Here is an 18,400-nt window from a genome sequence, read left to right on the forward strand (position 1 = left end):
TGATCTACTCACAAATTCACTGATTGCTTTTCTGAAGTAGAAGATGGTAAGCTGGAGGATATATGCATAATTTTTATATGATTTTTTATTGTAATGTCTGGGGTGCATGAGTATTTAATCGAACATTTCCCCGTAGGGATAATGAAAACAGGATTCTAGGCAAAGCTTCAGTAGACACTTTAATCAAGAGGCATCCTTTTCATGGCACACATACAGGCTGCACATGTATGTATCCTTCATAGTAGTAGAAATTAGGCTTTTATATTGAAAGAATTGTATGGTTTGAGCTTTGGCATTTACTTCGTCATTCCATTTGCCTTTCCAAGTAAGTTATTAAGGCCTTACATCTGCAGACTATAGGACCGTGGACAGATTAATAGACTGTTTTTCAAATATTTTCACTCAACAGATGGACTTGTTATCTATCCCATTGTCAATACACACACAATCCTGCCTTTAACTCAATGCCTCATAATACTAAACGAGAAATGATCACGACACCCGATAGCCTTGTTCTTGACGAAGACAAACCCTGTGGCTCCCCCGCCGAACAGAGGGGGGTGGGAGTTCTGCTACTCTAAAGGATGCTTGCTCTGCAGCTCTACTGATGAAGCCGCTAACAATGCAGAATAGCTTCCTTGTTTACTTCCTACGGGCTCTACATAGTTGGGATGGCAGAGGGGTTTACATTCATGTCAAGTTGATACCCAACTGGGACGCTGGCCGCTTAAAATCACCAGCAGTAGAAAAATACAAATGTTCCCTGCAAAGCATTTCAACCCCAAAGATGTAATTGTAAAAGTTTATTCCACACAACAAAAGACTTGCTCTTTTCCAGGAACTGGAAATATTAAACTAAAAAGGCATTGGTAATATAAAATGCTATTATTGAAATTGGTTGGATTGGAAAATATATTAACAAACCTTAGAACATTCAAAGCATACCAATGTAATTAGCTTGTGTGTGGCAAATATATTTACAATATGCAAAGTCCAAGTTCCATATAAACTGTACAACAATCCATCCACAGGGTGTTAAGGAGGGTTAGCAGTTCGGGGTGAGTGGTTCAATGACCGTGGGCTGCGAAATTACATTGGAATGGGACTCTGGTGATACTGAACTGTGAAGACATTGGCAACATCAGTGGAGGGAACGCATAGAAAGACAAAACAAAGAACAGACATTTTCTCCCAATCAAAGTTGTCTTTTTGTCAATTAAAAAGGCAAGACAAAAAAAGCAACGCTAGACAAGAAACACAACCAAAATATTCTTTGGAATCCATGGTGGTTTGTGTGGGCTCACACAGTCATTCATCTTGGCGGTTTCACTCTAGAGAACCCTAGGCCTTCTTCATTTTGCTGAGGATGGAGCTGCCGTTCTCATTTTGAGAAGAGTCGCTTTTCTTGCTAATGGCATGGCCGTTGCTGGTGCCGTTCTCACTGTGCTTGCCGTTGGTGTGGGCGTGGCCACCGTTCAGGCTTCGCTTCAAGTCTTGCTTGGGCAACCGCTTGCCCTTAACGTATGCCTGGATCCAGAAGTTGGAGAAGAGGACGAAGAAGAAGGTGCCGTATACCCAGATGAGGTGAATGACCATGGGGAACTGGTAGTCACAGGTGTCCATGAAGTAGTACTGTGTAGCGTGGAGGGAGACCAGCACAAACTGGACCTGTGGCACCGCAAAACAAATTCACAACCATCCATGATATGAAAAAATATGAGAAGAAAAAAATAGAACAGAAACATTGTTTTGAGTTTGCGCTGAACGTACCAGCTGAATGGCGGTCATATACTTCTTCCACCAGAGGAACTTCTGGAAGCGGGGGCCGGCTGCGGAGAGGCCGTAGTAGAAGTACATGACGATGTGGACGGAGCAGTTGATCATGGCGTGGAAGGAGCCCATTCCACCTGGAGGGGTGAGACAACAACAGGGGGTTACCATTATCCCAACCCATAACCCGCCCCCCGTCCCCCATTCGATGCATGGGGTAGTGCACGTGAACAGCCGTCCTACCTGGGGCGTAGGCCACTCCCCACCACCAGGTCCAGGGCATGAACGAGTGGTGGAAGATGTGAAGGAAGGTGATCTGGCCGTCTTTCTTCCTCAGCACAAAGAAGATCTGAGCCGCACAAAAGAGGGTTGAGGTTAGATTGAAATTGGGAGTTCCTCAAACCAAGAGGCCTGGCCCTGATTCCATGCCGTGACACCATTGAGCATCCTAGTCTGACTCACCGTGTCCATGAGTTCAATGATTTTGGAGAACCAGAAAAGCCAGGCCACCCTCACCATCTGGTAAAGAGAGTGGACACACTTTACTATGTCTGAACCACACACACAACCAATGTTGCTGAAGAGGGGGGGGGGGGGGGGGGGGGGGGGTCATACCCTTGTCGCTTCAGGACTGTCGGAGGTGTCGACGGGATCACATTGCCAGGTGTAGGTGCTCAGCCAGCCGGACATCAGGAACTAGAACGGAAACCCTTTGAGTCACTCCATTTAGCGTCACTAAAGAATGTATGCATTCCAATACGGAATGTTCGGTGACGGCAAGTTCAAAACATACAGCCCGCACCCTGTCATAAACCCCAAACTCCAAAACCCTTTTACTAGCGAGATTTTCCTGCCCAATTAATACCTTTTAAAATCCTGGGATACTGACCTCGTGGACGATAAATATTGACAGTGCCACGAGGGCAAAGTTGTAGGTGATCATGGCTTCCTTCAGCTGCAGGGGCTTGCGGTTCGCCATGATGCGAGGTCCGAGGTACAGTACAAAGAACAGGTAGCACAGCAGGATGGCGGACATCGCCACCGGGGTCTGCATCAGCGGATACATTGTCATGCGTGGATCTGACAAAGGAAACAATAAATGATCAGACCAGATGAAGGAAGACACCAAAGGGCAACAGATATATATATTTAAAAAAAAAAGGTTTTCAAGGCAAGTCAATTTATAAAGCACCATTCAAACACACATGGTGATTTACAGAGGAAGGAACATTAAAATCAACCCACCGATCCCACTCAGGAGGTAGTCGTAGATATCCATAGCGTGGGAGCCCATCTCCTGCAGCATCTTAATGTTCTTGTTCTTGTTCTTTGGAAGGCAATGACCTGTGGCAGAAGAAAGTGTGGGTCTTATACCTAGTTTCAGACAAAGCAAAAACCCAAGAAAATAAAACATTTTCCAAAAGCCTGTCCCGTTATCATCTTGGCATTGAAAATAGATACACACACCTGCCAATGGTGATAGGCCATGGCAAAGTCCAAAATATAATATCAAAAAAAGATGTGTGGCACAGTTCACCAGTCACATTTCAATTTGCAATTCAAATGAGAGCAGCGTGATCGCATTAGGCCAAAAGTATTCAACGGGATACGATCACTCCAGAGGAAAAGGGGTAACCTTCATTACTTCGCACATTTCAGGGAAAGCTGAAATGTGCACAGCTGGAAACACAATTTTGACCACTGATGAGCAACCAATGAATGACTGAGTTTTTCAGCTCATCAGCTGATTGCCCAAAATGTAATTAAGGGTAGAAATGAACTGAGGGCAGGAAAACTCAGGCCCAGTTAACAAAGGTTTCTTACAAAACTCCAGGACACCCAGTGCAGCTAGGGCTGCTCATCTGATATGGCATGACTTGGGAGGGGAGTTGCCCTGCAACTGGGCTGATCCTGCAGCAAGGACACACGGCCTTCCCACAGCAGATGCACTTTGGAAACAAATCCTGGAGCATGTGAAACGCCAGATTTACGCCAAAACAAAAACACCTTTTAGTTTTATATCTACACTGATTCTGAAATGACCTTGGAAAGGTGACAACAAATTATCTTTTGTGTAGCGTTTGGAGCCGGACAACTTCTTATCTTTCGGAATGCTCGATGAGGCAATGTTGGTTTAACTGGGCCAACTGCACGTGACCTAGGAGATCAAACTTGAAGCCAAATAAAATCTCCACTACGTACTAAAACGTCATTAATCAGACCTAAATCAAGAACACGCATACTGTCAAGTGATTGGTATCTTTGGTTTGCAGAACACAAACCTGGAGGGTGGGTTTCAAGAAACAAACCCGGAGACTGATACTCAACACGCCTTGGAATGACCAGACGTGTCATGCAAATTCCTACTAATTGATAAGAACACATTTTTTGTTTTAACCATATCTCAGAGAGATGTCATCACAGGAGATACCTCGTTTAAAAAAATTCCAGGGCCCACCTTCCAAAGCTATGCTATAGTCGAGACGCGTACAGGAGGCATCTTTTACACCATTACCTCCCATCAACTGGGCTAAAGGTCATGGATATTGTGCAGCCCTCTTTTGCCTCATCAGCAGAAGTGATCACTCCTCAATACAGTACATTGGCATGGTGGAGCTTGAGAGAAGGCCGCCCTTTATCCACAACCAGGTACAAACATAAGACTCTTAGACCGTACGGTTACACCTTACATTACCACATGAGCACCCTTGGGTCTGTGGTGGTGCCCACACACATCGAGATGCACCCTACAAAGAACATCAATCTTTTTCTAGTTTTACGGGTTAATTCAGTCATCTCGTTTGAAATCCGTGATATATTTGATATATAGTGAAAATATTTGTCAGCTTGAGCTTGAGTACTGTTCCAGATTCACCATATGACTGATGATTGAAGTCGGCCTACTTTACCGCTACTTACTCAAAGACTGATTGTTATATTTTTACACAGCCTGTAACACCGTTACACCTCGGTTGTGACCAGAACATTTGTAAGTCTTCAAATCGTCAAACATATTGCCACCCACAGGTTTTCAAGATTCGTGCCAGTTTATTCTACAGTGAGGGAATGTGGTAGTCAGAGGGTTAGTCTTGGGACCAGAGAGAATCCATCCCAAAGACGATCTCCCAATGCATGAATGAATATGGCGTGCCCGTTTAGATCCAGTGTACGGACAGGACCGTAGGAATGGACTGAACACTGTCCCCTCACAGTTCACTGCACAATCCCCCATCTTGTAACCCAAGAACTATCTGCAGTTAAGGTCAGCTACAATTGTCCCCATTGTCTGTCATCTGGCCAGTCTACCAACAGGTTTATATCTGGTCACCGGACTAAAACTGGCTAACAGGCAGTTTCCTACAAAGTGGTAAAACATTCCCTAATGATAGTTGATTGAAACAGTTGACATTGAACGATATTCAGTTCCACGACAAAGACTGATATAATGCTACTGTAGCAAAACAACGTTCAACGTACTTCAACTGACAAACAATCATCTAAAAACACAACCACCACACAATTGTACATCGAGGGCACTTAACCTATCTCACTGAGAATACTAGAAGTGCGTAGATTTGTGCTTTGCTCAAAAGGTACATGATATCAAGGGAAATGTAAACACAATCTGACCTGGGCCAACACCTTGCGTACACCCCTATCCATTGAACTATGGGCTACCATGACAACCACAGGGGGTGGTTGCTTTGACTTCTACTACAACCTCAAGGCTGGGTATGGCTAGAATGGAGGGGGAGGGCATTTGTCATAGGCAGCAATGAATGTCCATTCTTGTCAATGAATCATGGGTACAGAAGAAACACGATGTAGGAGTTAATGATGAACCATAGGTAAAGAGGCAGGGAGACGACAGACCCCGTAATAAATTAATAAATTGATAACCAACCGGGTGCAGCCGTTATCGAACACATAGTGAAGCATCTGTTCCCTCGTTTTTCAAACTGTTGCTTAAAAGCAATTGCACTGTGTCTAACCTAGCAATTGTAAGTGCTTGGCACTCGTTTCGATGATGATCTGTAGTGTACCCACAAACGTACTTATTGTAAGTCACTTTGGATAACAGCATCCGCTAAATGCCCTCAAACTAAATGTAAATGTAAGCCTGACAGTCCTAACGAACACTACCGCTTCCTGGGGAACAGATACATAGAACAGAGAAGTTGGAAACAACCAAACCTGTGCTGGCAAATCAACCGACTCACATCCAACCCAAAGAAACAAGTGCCGGCGAGCCACTCAAGTTAGGTTGGTTGTATCGAGGAAAATGACGTCAACCCCCCTTTGGGGATTAGTACATCAAAACAAGCGTACCTCAGTGAGTGTGAAGTCTTCAAGGCAAGGTCTCCCAGGTGGTGGAGTCTACCCAGCAGGACACGGAAGTGCAAAACAAAGCAGCAGCTGAAGAAGACCAGAGCAGCAGCAGCAGCAGCAGCAGACACAGACAGCAGCCAACACAGAAGGGCAGAGAGAGAGAAGGAGAGAGAGCGAGCAAGAGAGAAAGAGAGTGAGAAGGGAAAAAAGTGATCAAGTGTGACTGGTACTGCACTCCTCAGATTCTCCGCCCTCCCTGACTCACACGGCGGATGAATAACTAGCTCACAGAGAGGGAGAGAGAGAGAGCGAGAGAGTGAGAGGAAGAGAGTACAATGGCAATGGGCGGAGCAACAGAACGAGAGAGAGCAATGAGAGCCATGTCCCCGATTTCTATCCTCCAATGGAAGACGTAACAAAAAAAAAAAAAAAAAAGGTGAACAGAACAACACAGACAAGCACACCTAAAAAGAAGGCACCTCAGCATGAGCTGGCCTGTGGGTTTCAGCGCGGGGCAGGCTGATAATATTATTCACACACACGCTGCCGGGATACGGTTACCATGAAGGGGGCATTGTTACGACACTAGCGGCTAGCTGCCACGCCGACACCCAGAAAGCAAAGACAACATTTGTTTACAAAGTACAATCGACTCAATATCCAAGTATTTCCATGCTTCAAAAGCGTTAATGTCCATGTGGTTGGCGGGGTGGGGGTGGATTTCTACTCCTCACCGAATTGTTGAGATATCGCGCCTAAGTGTTTCCCATCCCTTCATTGCTCTCGGCTTAGGCAAATGCAAGTATAGATAATAGAGATGCACTAAAGTTCACTTAAATTCAGCTGAATAAACAAGAAATTGTAACAGAGTTTGTGGACTGCATCACAAATATACTTTTATTAAGGAAATGTAATGCCAGTAGTAACTACTTAAAAAAAGCACTGTACTGTCAGATGAACCGTCAAAGACAGTATTTCTATGCAGAACTACAGCAGATTTTCTAAAATTGGAACAACTCACTTCCCCTCGCACAGACACACCCAACATGAGACACCTTACCTGGTTTGCTGAACCACACACAACACGTGAACCAGTTGCACTAATTTAAATGTTAAAGTAGCCTACTGTTGAACAAAGGCTACTCGAAGGATTTATTCAAAGCATGTATTCAAAGTCCTTTGCTGTAATTCAAACGATGGGTTTCCTACATACTGCCCTGGCATCTTCTATGCCTAAGAAGCAAAAAAGATGCCTTGGGTGAAACAAAATTAACACCACGTTCATCTGATCATCTCAGGCCTAGGGGGCATGCGTGCTCAAGTTAACTTTACAAATAAAAAAACACGGGGATAGTCGTAGATAGGTAACCAGGCGTCAACTGTCATTAGTCAGTAGTTCCTAGATATACTATGATTGACAGCTGAAACGGCAGGTTCGACAAGCAACTAATAACTCTGAGGCGGGGAGATGAGACGATATGATAATGTACCCTCATTGCCCCCACACTCCAAGGAAAGCCAACAAGGCCACCGAGGGCATGAATGGTTGTTTATACTGCTAGCCAACGGTCTTCCATCAAGTCAGAGATTAGGAAATCACACTTCAGCGATTTGTCGTCCACGTTGTCCAAACACACACATGATGTGGTCATGCCAAATCCAATGGTTAGGTCAACTGCCGTTGAGGAGGGCCGGAATGTAAAAAACTATTGAGGAATCATAAGTGGTACTTGGAACAGAGAGTTCCTGCATCTTAGAATGTAGAACATTGAGACATTTTGGCTGAGCGCCCAATTGACAGGTGTAGCGAGGACAATACACATTTCTCAACAGGATTCAGAACTGGGCCTCAGGGATACATGCCTGCCTCAAACGAACGTTGCATAGCTAATGTATTAAGACCATTAACTTTGTGTTGGGCCTTCCCAGTGCATACACAGGTGAACCGTGCACACAAAGTCAACTCCCGTCCGGAAGGAGCGGCAGTACACACAATTTACTCGATGAACACGGGCCAGGGAAATCAATATCGGCCGCGAGTCGGCGACAGGGCAGAGGAGTACAAGCGTCCCGAACTATCAAGCCACATTCCGATCACACAAGCGTTGTGGCTCACCAGATAAAGAGTTATTCATTTAGTGGATCTGTCAGCCTGTGGCGACAACACGCGAGACGTAGGACGTCTGCTCTCGGTGACTTCTGACAAAGGAAGGTTCACTGTTGATGGTAAAGAAAGATGTGTAAAGTTGACGCATAATGGAAACCCCAGATATACAAAGGCTTACCAGGTATCGACAAACTACATTTGCTACAGAAAAAGAGTAAACTGAACTCAAACTTGAGCAACAACCCCCCCCCCCCCCCCCCCCCCCCCCTCCTTACATCAAATCATGATCGATTCATGTTTGAAAATGAGCAAAGATATCACACATCCGTATTCAACTCCACGGCAATACCACCCGAAAAAACAACCGGTTAAACACTAAAACTACAGGCCAACATCACAGAGAAAAAAGAAAAAAAAAGAGAAACAGAGAAAACATCTGACAAAAAGTGACAGAGTTTGTCGTCCACTGGAATGTTGATGTATGGTGGCGGCCCCCCCGCTCGCCCCTCCCCCTGCACCTCTAGGTTTCAATGACAGTAGGGTGGTGTAGGATAGGGTGGGGGAGGATGGGGTGGGGGGGGGGGGGGGGGGGGGGGGGTTCAACGGCTACCTGCCATTGTTCACACAAAGCAACCAACACAGAAACCTGCCGAACGTCCCTTTAATTTAAGCCCGTGCACCTTTTCAGCAATGCGACTAATTGCTGCTTGTGAGGCGCGTTTGTGGAACAGCCGAGTCTCGGCAGCTGCTGGAAGAGTGCACAGCACGTCACACCACTGCCTCGGATCCTCTTGGAAGGTGGAACTGGAACAAAGGTCGTAATTCTGTAGGACATGCCCTCAAATCGTATGACATGTCGTGATGTCAGGACTAGCCGCTTGGCGGTATGAAAAGAATGATAACAAACTTGTAAGAGGGAGTGATTGAATGCATTTCAGCCCACGCAAGAGTTTACTGCTAGTGACGTACTCCGTGTAGCGGTACCTGATGTTTTTTGTTTTTTTTAGAACTGAAAAGGTGGCAGAGCGACGCCTTGTTACTTGTTTCAGAACAGAGTTGATCTACAGAGGGCCACTCAGCAGGAGGCTTCCTGAATGATATTTTAATAAGTGTGGTGTTTAAGGGCAATCGAGTACTGCTGGTCCGGTTTGTGTTGGCCAATTACACGCTTACACCTGCGGCCTTCCAACCACACAATGGTTTGCAACAAATAAATGTAAGAATATAAGAGAGCGTAGCTCAATCATAGGGTTGTTTGGAACTTTCTTACCAATCCTTACAGGATATTTGCCCAACTTTAGTAATTGTATATTTACATCAGTAAGAACCTTTTGGGACATCTGTCATTTGATTCTGTGTGATACATAGATGAATACTTTATTGATCCCCAGGGGAGGCCTGCACAATATATTTTCCATGTGTAAAGACTGAGGGTCTTGTATACACAGCCTCTAACATAACCGGAGACTGGCTTTGTTTGATTCAGTCGATATGTTCTTCATCCTTCCATGAGATATACGCCCTTGCATTACCCATGCATGAACATACATCCAAACAGATATGGACAGATAATCACCAAGGGGCGACAGGGTTCAGCTGGACAAGCAGGCCTGTAGCCAGATCGGTCAAAGAGCATTTGGAATAGTGTGGCCTTCTTGGTTGGGGAACTCTCCTTAGCACTGTGCCTGTATGATTTAGCCAGAGATGTAATAAAACGATTTGTTTGATTGTTGTTTTTATACACGTTTCAATAATTGTAAATTGCCTGTCTGCTATATCCAATATTCCATACGAAAGCGGAATAGTCAAACAATCTTCAATTTACATTCAAGTTAAAATAAAACCCTTCTCGATGAAATACAAAAATGACCCCCCCAAAGGAATTAATCGAAGAGACTAGTCTCGAGTCCGTTCCCCTTATCAACATCCCCTTTCTACCTGCCTTGCGTCAATTGGCGCAACAGGCTGGCAAGGAGACGGAGGGCAAATTATGAAGCAATGACGGCGCTGAGGGAGTCTGCGTCATTATGAATTCCTGACCTTGAAAGGGTTTCTGATGATATGGAGTTCCACGACCTCGAGTTTGGGTGGGTAGGCTACATGGGGCCTACAGACACATGTGATTCTCCGAATAGCCGTTTAACCCGCTCCGCCACGGCGCCGCTATTATTTAAATAAAATGTTAATCAGTCGAGAGACGGGCTAGGGTAGAACACTCATGTCGCGGTAAGGTTGTAGTGTTTCTCAAAATCACTCCCAAGAACAATTGACCTTAAAGCACATCCAGGTCAATGTAGCCTGTGTTTGACTCTGTAGCACAGGTGCACAAGGTGGCAAGTAGGCTAGGAAGAGAGAGAGGTTAGATTCAAGCGCAACGGTTCAAGAAATTCAAAAGGTATGTCTCCAAAAACAGGCTCTACGAACGTCAGAATCGACCTTTGCCATTGCCTACTGAATTATGTAGATTCTGCGGCTCTGGAACGATTCAGGCCCGTGGAAGCGTGCCTGTGCCTAACTTTAAGCCAATCAAACAACCCGAATCTACGAATGAATGGGACAGCCAGCAACACATGGACACACTCTTTACAAAACGACTATTGATACGGCCTCATCAAGCAGATATCCTTGGCCGCTAGTTGCTTGCTTCCGGGAAGTATTAAAACAGTTTACCGCTGAAACACGACGAAACGCATCATAATTCACGCAACAAGTATGCGTCGTTAATAGATTTAATACTCACTTGAAAGAAGGAGGCGAAATAAGTAAGTTTAAGCGTCTTCTGGGACTCGCTTGTCTTTCCACCCGCTTCCTCGTCGCGGACGCGGCGTTATAAAGGGATCTTGTTCTTTGTGGCCCAGCCCAAAGCCACTGATGGAGCTGCTAAAGGGGGAGTCATACACGCACCTACTCTGCTCTGCGCGCCTGATACGGAAGTGCTAACCTGCCGTTATACACGACACATGGCCTTCTTTCTTTTAATCTTTCTTAATTTCCCTCTTTCTCTGACGATCTGTATGTGTGTCATTAGCTTACTTATTTCTCCTTTATCCGGCCTTATCCGATTTATTTTTTTATCAAACCGTTCACGATTATACTCTTTACTTAAAACAAGAGTTTGGCCATTTACGCACATGGTGTGAGTTGTGAAGAGACCCATGCACATGCTGCACAATTGTCTTGAAGAAAAGTACAACTTAGTCCTCAGCTTAGTCACCTGAGTTTAATGACTTTATTGTGGCAGAGAGCATGGTCCAACGTGATCCTGCACGTTTTCAGCGCGTCACCGACTCAACCCGTCGGTTTTCCGTACACCTGCTGGGGCACGCGGATACTCTGGAGACCATCCTTAACACGTGACACCTGGTCACGTGATCAGGATCCTTGAGGAACCACGTCCTGTAACCGAAAAGAGAGACATACACACACCCACGCACACACACACACACACACACACACACACACACACACACACACACACACACACACACACACACACACACACACACACACACACACACACACACACACACACACACACACAAGGCGAGACCTACGCACAGCCAGTTAGGGAGAGAGATGGTTATGCTGAATGCCCTATAATTTCTTGTTACAACATTATTGCACAAAATTGAAAAGGTAATAGGTAAGATTAATGGAAAGTTAACACCCACAACACCTGGCTGTATTTACATGGAGGTTCTCCGTGCATGGTAATCATTTCCCTAATGAGCCTCAACGTTTACTTTATTGCTTTACTATAAAGATGATGCAAATGCTGTTGCCATGGGAACCTATGCCACAGCAGGATCACATCAACAGTTCCCCACCCAGCTAGCGTTTACAACCAAAAGGTCGCTGGTCGAGTAATAAGGCCCATGGAGTACGGCCCTTGTTGAAGTCCTCTTGGTATTAGACACGCGTACCTCAGAGCTATTAGCTCCAGTTGGAGATGATTTTGTCAAGTGGTGTGACTTTTGTGAGTGCTGTGACATTTCTCCCTGGGCAGGTTTTGAAAAACCGCATGTCAAAGAGTTCATCAGGAGGCCACTAATCATAAAGAGACGGCTGCTTGTCAGTGATATGAATCAGGGTGGATGGTAAATGGGGCTTTCTCTGTAGCCAAAGATGCTGATTAACGTGAATGTTTATACTTTTGTCATGATCTGCTGGTTCAGTAGGGTTCAAAGCATAAAGTAGGGTCATTCAGAAAGTTAGAGATGTTTCTCTTATACTAGGTGTTAATAATATGATTTGGTGTTAATAGCTAATATTCCAGCCACCTATAGATACGGGTTGTCTTCAATAAGCAAAAAGATTTCTGCCGAAGAGCGGTTCATGGTTTGTAAACTGTAGGCGTTGTATGTGACTACAGCGCACAGATTGTGTCTCTCCCTTCAAATAGGCTGGTAAAAATTCTAGGGATAATGATGACCTCTAGTGGAAAGGTTAGAACAATGCAGTCCTATATAGCGATAGATTTGTGCATATTCGCAGCAGCAGTAGACAGTTGCCTGCATCGGATTCACATCACAAACCCTTTATTTCATCACCGTATATCCATGTGCATTTGTTCACCTGTCTAGGGCCACAAGAAGCAATGCATCTTGGATACACTACTGCAACAAAGCTTCACTAAACTAATCTCAAATGTAATCCCAAAAAGCTTTCAAATTTGAAATCCTATCTGCACAGCTCCATAACAGTTTGACTGACTTCATACCCAGAAGGTGCTCTTCTAGCAAAACGACATAAACTGGTTCTACTCAGCCTTTGAATAAACAGCTGAATGGTGTGTCTTTAAACATCTTTAAAAAGTCCTATTATGCTAACAAATACTAAGAATTTAAATAACATGTATGAACCGCAAACATTCAGCCACGGCCGCGGGCTGAATGTGCTCCTCATAATAATTGTCAGTCACAGGAATTGTTGTCTCAGGGCGTGCTGCAAAGCAGGACTACAGCAGATTCTGGGACCAATCTGTTTAGCGATCTTCCCAGAGGACAGAGAGAGAAAATACGAGGACAGCAACGCATCTGGAACCTCGCAATGTTGATTTATAGGTACACACACACACACACACACACACACACACACACACACACACACACACACACACACACACACACACACACACACACACACACACACACACACACACACACACACACACAAAATACCCCAAAACACATACACACACAAATACACAAAAACACTCAAACAGACAGAGAGTTTAAAAAAAAGGACGTAGTAGACAAAGTCAGGATGTGACATCATACAGGAAGAGAAGCCAAGCAACTTATTTTTCCATTTGTGCCCCTGCCTCTGTGTGTGTTGTGAGCAGCAGTGGGTTTGAGTGGGAGACTCCCTGTCTGCTAGTGGCCGTGAGGGAGAAGAGACAGGGGCTGCAGGGAGAGGGTGGACAGAGCTGGACTTGTTCTCCACAGGGAATTTAAAGTCACTGGAGAGACTTCTGCCTGCTTCCCACAGCTCTCCACCACATTCCAGGTCCGCCGCTCTTGGATACAAACCAGGTACAGTAAGTTGTTTTTCTCTTCTGCAATCTCCTTTTGTCCTCCTCTATGTCTGTCTCCTTTTCGAAAGGTTTTCGGTCTATTTAAGATTGCATGGATTGTCAGTAACTTTGGAAGAATGTTTGGGAAAGAGTTTCCAGAAAGAGCTGCTCCATTGTTCTGCTCCAGTGATGATCATATGTCAGCCGTATACGGAAACCTACAAGATCGGGCACGATTTGCCGTTAAGTTTGTTATGAAGCGTGACAGACAGACACCCAGCAGACTTAAGGGAACCAAAATCCCCTAAGTGCATTCTTCTATGCAGTTTTGCTTTAGAAAAAGAGGTTCTCTCTAAGGTACATCTTAAAGAGAGTTAGAATCTTGATTCTGCAACGAAAGTAAAACTTGGTATTCACGCCACACGCTTTTGTTTTGGAATCCGTTACGGCTGCACTCAACCACGTAGCTGTGCCCCTAGTGGTGGCTACTATTCACTGCGAAGACTACTCTTTTACCAAAAAAGAGAAGTTCACACGGGCTTCTGCTTCTCATACTAAATCTATTCAGTTTGTGGCACTTGGACTCAAACTCGAGAGGGGCTGAAAAGTCAACAACCCTAAAGAGGGGTTGAAAAGTCAACAACAGACGAATTATATAAACTGAGCAACAAACTCTGCCTGTGATTATTTTCTTGGCACATGCTCTTTAATCTATAAATACATTATGGTTCTCTGGACATTCTTGTGGACGGAGGGTTTAGTGTTTGTTTGGTCGCCAGGAATGATGAATATAACCACAGCGGAACAGAAACTTGGTGTTTTTTTTGGGTCAACGGAATATACTGAAAAAATTCCCTCAGGAAGTCTTGGTCGAACTGGACACATGACACAAATGCGGATGTACTCACAACGTCACATCCCCCCCTCCCACCTTCCCTCCCCCTCCCGTGTGTGAAACTACCGAAGCCAATCCGTGGGAATTAGGACACCTAAACGGTGCCACAGTTCAACACACCATTAATTTTGTCCTGTCATCATTCAAATCAGGCAGTAGTTCTTCTTCTTATTGAGCCACACTTGTTTTCAACATTTATTTTTCTAAATAATATCATTCAGTACGGTGGCAGCATTTGCCTTTTTTAGTTCACATGATTAAACACCAAAAGCAGTGAATACTTAAGAACAGATGCAGAGCGTGGTTATAGCTTGGTTTTCAATACATCACCTGCCAGATTTTTGTTTCTCTTTATAAAAATGAATTGCCTATATTGCCTAACCTATATCAGGTTTTTAACACCTTATCACTGTTTGAGTGCTGAAGATATGTGCTTTTTCTCCTACCGTTTTTGCATTATCTATCTAAACACTGTTCCTAATTGGTAAAGATTGCCAGTGGTGAGAAACTTATCTTGTCACACAATGAGATAAGTCCCTGGTGGACTCAAATTACTCCAGCGTTCAACGCAGAACAGTAGTATATGAATTACCAGATATATTCAGTTTGTAATCTATCTATATGATATATGAACATACGCCTCAACAAATTCATTGAAATTATGCATTTGGAGCTCTATGTTGTGCGTACACTTGGGATGTGTGATTGGCCTAATTAAGATTTAATGAGTGTGTAAGACTCTCCTCACTTTCTCTCCGTTCCACAGATAGATGCATTGGGGAAATAAGAGTGACCTCCACTGTTCTCCGTTGGCGCACCAACTTTAACAGCAGTTTGCTTACCTCGAACCACACTCTGACTCAGTCCGCACAACCAACAGGGTTCTATTTGTCTAGCCCCACTGCAAAAGGAGGGGGGTGGGGGATACGATCATTCGACCCCTAATGGCCCTGTGTCTCGGACAAGTGTTCAGCAAGGACAAAACATTCCGGCCTCGGAAGAGGTTCGAACCGGGAACCCAGCGCTTCGAGCTCTACAAGAAGGCCCAGGCCTCTCTGAAGTCCGGCCTGGACCTCAGGAAGGTGGTGCAGCTGCCCGAGGGCGAGAACATCAACGACTGGATCGCCGTGCACGTGGTGGACTTCTTCAACCGCATTAACCTGATCTACGGCACGGTGAGCGAGTTCTGCAGTGAGCGCTCCTGCCCCACCATGTCCGGCGGTTTGCGCTACGAGTACCGGTGGCAGGACGGTGAGGACTACCGCAAGCCCACCAAGCTGCCTGCCCTTAGGTACATGAACCTGCTGATGGACTGGATTGAGTCGCGCATCAACGACGAGGACATCTTCCCCACCAGAGTAGGTGTGTTTGAGGAACAGGAGGCCGGCATGTCCTCACCCTGCATCGGTGATGGGGTACCACTCATGCTAATTTGGTCCTTTGTCCTGCTCAATTTATTTTCCTCAATGGAGGTTATAATTGGGAAAGTTGGACTAATTGTAAAATGACCATGACATTTAGATAATAGTCTGTGTTCCTCATGAGGTTGTGGGATTATGGCTATCTCATCACCATTAGATGACCGTCAGAATGAAAGAGTAGAGCTCCCTACCTTAAATACATAATTGAAAATCAGTGCACCGCAATGCACTTTAACACAAAAGGCACAACTGAGCAATCATCATCGTGTGGTCGATATAGGATAGAGATAGGGAGGCAGAATAGTCTTGTGGTTCCAAGCGTGTTTGACCCATAGCCAAAACCTTATGGGTCAAACCTCGATCTCCCCAATCCACCGGTTGGCCCTCTTGAGCCAGATTCCCAACCCTTATTCCTGCTCATTAATGAAATGTCTCTCAGAGCATCACATCTCTGAATAAAAGCTTCTGTTCAAAATAAGAGAATCATTCAAATTGGGGCACAAAAAAATGAAACCGAATTCATGTCTCAAACTGACCCACACTATTCTCCTCCCCCAGGCGTTCCTTTCCCCAGGAACTTCCAGCAGGTGTGCAAGAAGATGCTGAGCCGACTGTTCCGTGTCTTCGTGCACGTGTACATCCACCACTTTGACAGCATTTGCAGCATGGGGGCCGAGGCCCACATCAACACGTGCTACAAACATTACTACTACTTCATATCCGAGTTCAGCCTCATCGAGCACTCAGAGCTGGAGCCACTGGTGAGGAGAGCCTGATGGAGAGGACGAACTAGTGGAAGCTGTGGGTGGTGGGGGGGGGGGGGGGGGGGGGGGGGGGAGCCGGGAGCCGGATAGGGTAGTGGCTCATGCATAGTGTATGGCAAGATGCTTAAAGGTGACATAGTATACCGTGATTAGCCGTTACAAGCTGTTCTGAGAATCTGCCTCTTCTGAAATCACAAGTGGGCGTGTCCACCTAGATGTATGACGGATATAGAGGAGCAACGTTTGCTACAGTCCGCTGGGTAGGCTGGTAAACTGGTCTATCGAGGGTACATCTAGGTGGAAAACGCCCACTTGTGATGGGGAATCAAACTCTTTATCCCGGTTAGGGGTTAGATTCCCACTGCGAAAGTGAGAATGTAATGCATACACTATCACTGCATCCACCAAATGGCATATAATTCTCTTTATTTACTTATTTATTCATTTATTAACTCTTTACTTTATTGAATCACCTGTATTTTAATTCACTGTCAGTGTGTTGATCCGAAGTGTGTATTCACTGTCACTCACTGCAAGTAAATAGGTCAGGTCACGGAGGTGATAGGACATGGAAACACACCTCATCAGTGTAATGAAGTAATTGTTCCAGTTTGCAGTGGACATAACCTGTGTTAATGATTGACACCGTTTCCATGACACTTAAGGGATTCAATATTAATATCAGGGTTTTGTATAGCGCTAGATAAACTGGTTTCGTCAGCATGATAATGGATATGCAAAAACCAGGAACATGACTTGGGGAAAATGTGCCAGAAAACCTTGAAAGTTGTACTATAAACAGCCAGGGCAGTATTTCTGTTGTTTACACTGACGTACGTATGTGTGTCATTGTAAATAGTAATTCAGCACTTTATTGACATTGTGTATGCCTTTTTTGTCCCTTTCTTACACATGTATCTCCCCCTTCTTTCTACAGAAAGCCATGACAGAGAAGATATGCAACTAACTTCAGCCTATGGAGACAGTTTGGCAGTTTACATTTCAACATTCCCTGAGCCTGGAGAGGAATCAAACACTTCAAAAATAGACATTCCAAACAGACTGTTCCCCAAAAAACACATTCTGGAAGTTATCTGTGAAGCTTTACATAGAGCATGTTTCTTTAGGGACTTTTTTCTTTGTTTAGTTATATAAAATGTGTTTAATGCTTTATTTTCTTTGATACTCTTGTTTGATCCAAAACAATGGTACAAGAGAGAGTATTTACATTATTGTTTTCATAAATATGTTATTTTCCATATAAAGTCATTATATATTTACGGTGTAAATATTGGTGTCGTGTCTAAATAAAACCTGGATCCAGAGCCTAGCTCTGCCTGAATCTATTATCAGGAGGGATTCTGAGGTCAATCTGAAGAGAGCCGCTTCCCGAATAGCCTAGAAGAGGAAGCTTAAGAGGTAGGCAGTATTCCTTCCGTCAATAACTTGCTTGATATGCATTCTTAGGACGTTTCGTCATGCACATAATCTCCCCTTATGTGTTTTGGGGCGTAGCGAAATGCAATGACGTTATTGACAGACGTTGTTCGCGGCCAATATGCATTCAGATACTGCCAAAAGGGGGCGGAGCTAACGGTC

General features: G+C 44.7%; 2 protein-coding genes across 5 annotated transcripts; one reads left to right on the forward strand and one right to left on the reverse strand.

The window, feature by feature from the left end:
• Positions 1–161: 161 nt before the first annotated feature.
• elovl1b (ELOVL fatty acid elongase 1b) lies at positions 162–11,404 on the reverse strand. 2 transcript variants are annotated; one of them, XM_030372736.1, is made up of 9 exons: positions 10,947–11,097; positions 6,100–6,186; positions 3,016–3,114; positions 2,660–2,850; positions 2,386–2,466; positions 2,233–2,289; positions 2,014–2,119; positions 1,771–1,907; positions 162–1,668 (listed from the first exon to the last, which is right to left on the reverse strand). In XM_030372736.1, exons 3-9 carry the CDS (start codon positions 3,074–3,076, stop codon positions 1,342–1,344), a joined length of 960 nt encoding a protein of 319 aa, XP_030228596.1. In that variant the 5' UTR covers positions 3,077–3,114; positions 6,100–6,186; positions 10,947–11,097; the 3' UTR covers positions 162–1,341. The 2 variants fall into 2 exon arrangements, with proteins under 2 accessions (XP_030228596.1, XP_030228595.1); XM_030372735.1 differs by lacking the exon at positions 6,100–6,186 and having other exon boundaries at positions 789–1,668; positions 10,947–11,404.
• Positions 11,405–13,454: 2,050 nt separating this feature from the next.
• mob3c (MOB kinase activator 3C) lies at positions 13,455–18,131 on the forward strand. Of its 3 annotated transcripts, none has more exons than XR_003978879.1 (4): positions 13,455–13,740; positions 15,383–15,974; positions 16,596–16,798; positions 17,739–18,131. XR_003978879.1 is itself a non-coding variant. In XM_030372394.1 (4 exons), exons 2-4 carry the CDS (start codon positions 15,561–15,563, stop codon positions 17,766–17,768), a joined length of 651 nt encoding a protein of 216 aa, XP_030228254.1. In that variant the 5' UTR covers positions 13,455–13,740; positions 15,383–15,560; the 3' UTR covers positions 17,769–18,131. The 3 variants fall into 3 exon arrangements, 2 of the variants coding, with proteins under 2 accessions (XP_030228254.1, XP_030228255.1); XM_030372394.1 differs by having other exon boundaries at positions 15,383–15,978; XM_030372395.1 differs by having other exon boundaries at positions 13,461–13,745; positions 15,383–15,978.
• Positions 18,132–18,400: the final 269 nt, after the last annotated feature.

The sequence above is a fragment of the Gadus morhua genome, chromosome 12 (assembly GCF_902167405.1).
Source record: "Gadus morhua chromosome 12, gadMor3.0, whole genome shotgun sequence".
NCBI classification, from domain to species: domain Eukaryota; kingdom Metazoa; phylum Chordata; class Actinopteri; order Gadiformes; family Gadidae; genus Gadus; species Gadus morhua.

What these genes read in the sequence shown, in the direction of transcription:
- elovl1b (XM_030372736.1), bottom strand. Translation starts at nt 3,076, where the DNA reads ATGCTGCAGGAGATGGGCTCCCACGCTATGGATATCTACGACTACCTC. An exon ending in CTACCTCCTGAGTGGGATCG is followed by an intron (nt 2,851 to 3,015) that starts GTGGGTTGATTT and finishes TTCCTTTGTCAG; the next exon opens with ATCCACGCATGACAATGTAT. An exon ending in CAATATTTATCGTCCACGAG is followed by an intron (nt 2,467 to 2,659) that starts GTCAGTATCCCA and finishes TTTCCGTTCTAG; the next exon opens with TTCCTGATGTCCGGCTGGCT.
- mob3c (XM_030372394.1), top strand. Translation starts at nt 15,561, where the DNA reads ATGGCCCTGTGTCTCGGACAAGTGTTCAGCAAGGACAAAACATTCCGG. An exon ending in CATCTTCCCCACCAGAGTAG is followed by an intron (nt 15,979 to 16,595) that starts GTGTGTTTGAGG and finishes CTCCTCCCCCAG; the next exon opens with GCGTTCCTTTCCCCAGGAAC. An exon ending in ACTCAGAGCTGGAGCCACTG is followed by an intron (nt 16,799 to 17,738) that starts GTGAGGAGAGCC and finishes TTCTTTCTACAG; the next exon opens with AAAGCCATGACAGAGAAGAT.